General features: G+C 43.1%; 1 protein-coding gene across 1 annotated transcript in view; it reads right to left on the minus strand.

Annotated features, from left to right (window-relative positions):
• Window positions 1-1,040: 1,040 nt before the first annotated feature.
• The window catches only part of gpr68 (G protein-coupled receptor 68), an 11,539-nt gene continuing 7,014 nt past the window's right edge, over window positions 1,041-5,565 (minus strand). Inside the window, exons 3-7 of the mRNA XM_027274599.1 lie at window positions 3,047-3,196; window positions 2,811-2,944; window positions 2,492-2,714; window positions 1,779-1,959; window positions 1,041-1,693 (exon numbers count right to left, since the gene is read on the minus strand). Coding sequence (XP_027130400.1) covers window positions 1,284-1,693; window positions 1,779-1,959; window positions 2,492-2,714; window positions 2,811-2,944; window positions 3,047-3,196 — 1,098 coding nt within the window. The 3' untranslated portion in view covers window positions 1,041-1,283. The remainder of the gene's footprint in view (window positions 1,694-1,778; window positions 1,960-2,491; window positions 2,715-2,810; window positions 2,945-3,046; window positions 3,197-5,565) is intronic.

Here is a 5,565-nt window from a genome sequence, read left to right on the forward strand (position 1 = left end):
TGGTTTAATCTCCATCACATGTTCCTGTGGTGCAGCTGAATATTAGTTATCAACACGTAACGTTATGTTTCCTGGTTATGCAAAAATACTTCACAGATGAGTCTTGGAGGTAGACACACAACATGATTTCTGACTAATGCAGAACAGATATTATTACTAATCTTATTGTCTAAGCTTAAGACTAACCTATAAAACATGATGAACGATTTACTACAGTTTATTAAAGGTACCGTAATACTGACAAGTTCTCCTCCGCGGGATTGTTCTCAAATGCACCATCAATACCTCCTGATGCGTTATGACACACAACACCTCGATCACACTTTGTGTCGATAACACAGAGAATGTAAACAGACGGCTACAGATGTGAAGAGAGACAAGAAACTGTTTGAGGCTGATGGTGATGATGATGATGGTGATGATGATGATGGTGATGATGATGGTGATGATGATGGTGATGATGAGGATGATGATTGTAACGACGATGATGATGGTGATGATGATGATGATGATGGTGATGATGATGATGATTGTGACGATGATGGTGATTGTGATGATTGTGATGATGATGGTGATTGTGATGATGATGGTGATGATGATGATGATGGTGATTGTGATGATTGTGATGATGATGATGATTGTGATGATGATGATGATGATTGTGATAATGATGATGATTGTGATAATGATGATGATGATGATGATTGTGACGATGATGGTGATTGTGATGATGATGATTGTGATTATGATGATGATGATGATTGTGATAATGATGATGATTATTGTGACGATGATGATGATGATGATGATGGTGATGATGGTGATGATTATTGTGATGATGATGATGATGATGATGGTGATGATGATGATTATTGTGATGATGATGATGATGATGGTGATGATGATGATGGTGATGATGATTGTGATGATGATGATAATGATGATGATGATGATGATGATGATTGTGATGATGATGATGATGGTGATAATGATGATAATGATGATTGTGACGATGATGATGATGATGATTATTGTGATGATGATGATGATGATGGTGATAATGATGATTGTGACGATGATGATGATGACGATGATGATGATGATGGTGATGATGATGATGATGATGATTGTGATAATGATGATGATGATGATGATGATGTAAACAGATCTGTGTTGGGCAGTCAGCTCTCATTCGGTCACACACAGGTCAGTTAGTCGTGGTTGGTTTTTCGAGTCTTAGCTTAGTCTCAGTCTGGAATCAGTCTTGTCCTGTTTGGATCATCTCAGCTGCTGTTCTTGTCGGTCTCTCGGGTCTTCTGGCTCTGCTCGTCCATGGCGATCACACAGCTTGGCTTCCCGTCACGTTTGTGTCCGTCCACGTTTTCTTCTAAAATCGTGTTTTTTCCGTCGAGGTCTGTCTTTAGGTTGTTCAGCGTGTTGGTGTGTGTGAGCAACATCACGGTCGGCTGGCCATTGTTCTCGTCGGTGGCGACCTCGTGGGAGTCGGTGGCCGGGTTCCCTGGGCTGGCATTGCCGCGGCGCCAACAGCAGCACAGTATCTTGGTGACGGGTCGGAACACGGCTCGGTACAGGCCGCGGCGAGCGCTTTCGCTTACGAAGCAGTACAGGGCGGGGTCAGCCACGCAGTTCAGGCTGGTCAGCAACAACGACAGGTGGTAGTAGTTAAATATTCCTGGAACATAAAAATACAAACCGTGCATGATTAAGACTAAAGAACTTTTCATGCCGAGTCACTGGGTCACTGAAATAAACTGTACCTGTGATGAAGTTGCAGTCCCGCTCCAGCAGGGTGCGCACTAACAGGAAGACGTGGTACGGAGAGAAGCAGACGAGGAAGATGAGGATGGTGCTGCTGACCAGCTGCCTGATCCTCGTCTTCTGATCCGGCTGTGTCCCGGCACTCCGACCCACGGCACGAAGGACACACAGGTAACTGATCTGGACACAGAGAAACAAGCTTCAGGATTACTGTCAGCGCCAACTGGACTTTGTTTCCAGGCAACAACCTGGAAATCTTCGTTTACACGAAGCCGAGCTGAGACGACATCCGTCACACAAAGCTGCAGGTTATTTAGTTTGAAATGTTCACAGGTACATGAACAGAGAACTTTCCAGGATTTTCCAGGATTCCTTCATCATTAGATCAGACTGTCGCTGTGTCTCAGCTCACGTACTCCCATAATGTGGTGAACACTTCAGGTCCAGTAAAATAGTTAATTTAGATTTATTTCATCTGGCTGAATATATTATGACTGACCGAAGAGTCTATATTTAATCAGTCTGCTGAAACCAACGTTGGTATCGATATTTAAGATCGATCTGCCACTAACCAACGGAAGCTGCTGGAGCTGAAGAGGTCGAGGTGAATATTCAAATGACACGGATGATTTATATTTCTGATTAAAGCTGACGAGGGAAGCCACTGTGATCAGTAATAGATCGATAATAACAGACAGGACAGTGATCTCACTGAGAGGATGGCCAGCGGGAACATGAAGCCGACAGTGAAGCGGTAGTAGTTGATCGGATACTCCCACGGCCTCATGGGGTAGTGCTCGAAGCACACTGATTGGTTCTTGCGGTCTTGGCTCAGCTCTTTATGGCGGAAGAAAACCACACCCACTGCGATCTCTTTCAGCCAGATGATGGCGCTAACGAGCCACGCTGCATTCATAGAGCGCAGAGACGTGAACCTGGAGACAGAAACAGAGAGCTCTGTTCATTAGCACGAGTCCCCGGTCCTCCTCCTCCGCTTTGTGACCTGCTGCTCGTGTTTTGGTGAAAATGACCTTAAGGGGTAGACGACAGCCAGGTAACGATCCAGACTGATGCAGCACAGGAACCCGATGCTGATGTAAATGTTCTCGTAGAGCAGGAAACCACAGAGCTGACACAGCCACTCCCTGTGCTGCCAGTCATCATCCTGAAACAACACACATCTTTAATTACGACATTCATCAGAACACACACTGTAACTCGTGTTAATTAGAGAGACACTAAAGTGAACTGAAGTCAGGTGGTTTACCAGGAAGATGTACTGCAGCCACAGTGGTAATGACGCCAGATACAACAGGTCAGACACAGTGAGGTTTATTAAATACACTCCCAGCTCGTTCTTCTGCTTCAGCTGCTGAGCAGCGTGGTACAAAGAGTACAAGTTGGAGGGAACGCCGATCTACAACGAAAAGATGATTTATTACTGTGATACTCTTCATTCATTACAGGATTTAAAACACGTAGCTGCTCCACTCACACAAATCTGCAAATCAACATAAAACAACATAAAACATATTGAGGATGCAGTGTGGAGCAGGTTAGACTTAGACTACAAAAACACTTAATGGAGATGATGATAATGATTGTTGTTGTTGTCATGGATACTAAAATGTAAAATCTCAACGCGTCGACCTTCACGCCTCGACACAGGACACAACCCCGTTCATCTATCAGCCTTCTCTCCTCAGCAGACTCAGATCTGGTTTGACCATAACTCGTATTATCTGTCATATCTTTAAATGTATCTTTGCAAAGATAACTACTGTCTGCCTGTGATGATAAAATGTTTCAGAGTGAAGCTGAAATGTCACATTTAAACACTGGTTAGCATTGTGGTCATAGAGCAGATATCTGTGGGCGCAGCCAGTGCTGGATGAGAAGAAGATGACACACACAGAGTGATGAGAAGTTTCTTTCATAACATCTCAGAAAATATTCATCTGTCCATGTACAGCTGAGGCCGACCCTGATCATCATGCAAGACGACGGTTCATTGAGTGTTCCAGTGCAAGGCCTCTATTCACTATTTCCATACTTATTATTCTGACGCGCTAATCCTCCCAAAGTTACTGTTTATTTTCTAAGAGTTTCACCAAACGGTTTTGACCGAAAATCACCAAACACACCAACATTTACAATGGGTGTGTATTGCTAGAATGTTCCAGAGCTAGAGAAACATTTGTCAAAAAATACATTTGCAAACGGCTCTCGTGGCCACAAATGTCACTCTACAGAAATAATTCATACATAGAAACGTAGGAAAATTCGTGGGCTACGCAGCGATATCACTGCTGAAGCTGTCAGACTTATAGTTTTTGATACCACCTACCGTTTGGCATTAGTGTCCACTAGTTGGAGGGGCTTCATTTAGAGATTTTCTGTGTCTCTCAGCAGTCACTCACACACAGACAGAGCACAGCTGCAGTTAATTGCTCTGACCTGCAGCTGACCCTGGTTGTCAAGCCTGCCTTTGACTAACTTTATTATTATTATTATTATTAATTTTTAATAAATCTGGGCCCCATGACAAAAAATCAAATTGGGCCCCCTCTGCTTGTCACCACATGTCTAGGACCTAACTATCCCATCAAAAGCTTTACATAACTCTAAGCAGCAGTTTTGTGTCTTGTAGACGACATTCATCAGAACACACACTGTAACTCGTGTTAATTAGAGAGAGACCTAAAGTGAACTGAAGTCAGGTGGTTTACCAGGAAGATGTACTGCGCAGCCACAGTGGTAATGACGCCAGGTACAACAGGTCAGACACAGTGAGGTTTATTAAATACACTCCCAGCTCGTTCTTCTGCTTCAGCTGCTGAGCAGCGTGGTAAAAAGAGTACAAGTTGGAGAACGCCGATCTACAACGAAAGGTATTTATTACTGTGATACTCTTCATCATTACGGGATTTAAAACACGTAGCTGCTCCACTCACACAAATCTGCAAAACATACATAAAACAACAGACTCGGATCTGGTTTAACCATAACTCGTTTATCTGTCATATCTTTAATGTATCTTTGCAAAGATAACTACTGTCTGCCTGTGATGATAAATGTTTCAGGTGAAGCTGAAATGTCACATTTAAACATGGTTAGCCTTGTGGTAATGAGCAGACTTGTGCGCAGCCAGTGCTGGATGAGAAAGATGTAGCAACAACAGAGTGATGAGAAGTTTCTTTCATAACATCTCAGAAAATATTCATCTGTCCATGTACAGCTGAGGCCGACCCTGATCATCATGCAGACGACGGTTCATTGAGTGTTCCAGTGCAAGGCCTCTATTCACTATTTCCATACTTATTATTCTGACGCGCTAATCCTCCCAAAGTTACTGTTTATTTTCTAAGAGTTTCACCAACGGTTTTTTACCGAAAATCACCAAACACCCAACTTTACAAGGGTGTGTATTGCTAGAATGTTCCAGAGCTAGAGAAACATTTGTCAAAAAATACATTTGCAAACGGCTCTCGTGCCACAAATGTCACTCTACAGAAATAATCAGAATGACGTAGGAAAATTCGTGGGCTACGCAGCGATATCACTGCTGAAGCTGTCAGACTTATAGTTTTTGATACCACCTACCGTTTGGCATTAGTGTCCCACAGTTGGAGGGGCTTCATTTAGAGATTTTCTGTGTCTCTCAGCGTCACTCACACACAGACAGAGCACAGCTGCAGTTAATTGCTCTGACCTGCAGCTGACCCTGGTTGTCAAGCCTGGCCTTCTTTGACTAACTTTATTATTATTATATTATTATTATATATT

This window comes from Larimichthys crocea, chromosome XXIV (genome assembly GCF_000972845.2).
Source record: "Larimichthys crocea isolate SSNF chromosome XXIV, L_crocea_2.0, whole genome shotgun sequence".
NCBI lineage: Eukaryota > Metazoa > Chordata > Actinopteri > Sciaenidae > Larimichthys > Larimichthys crocea.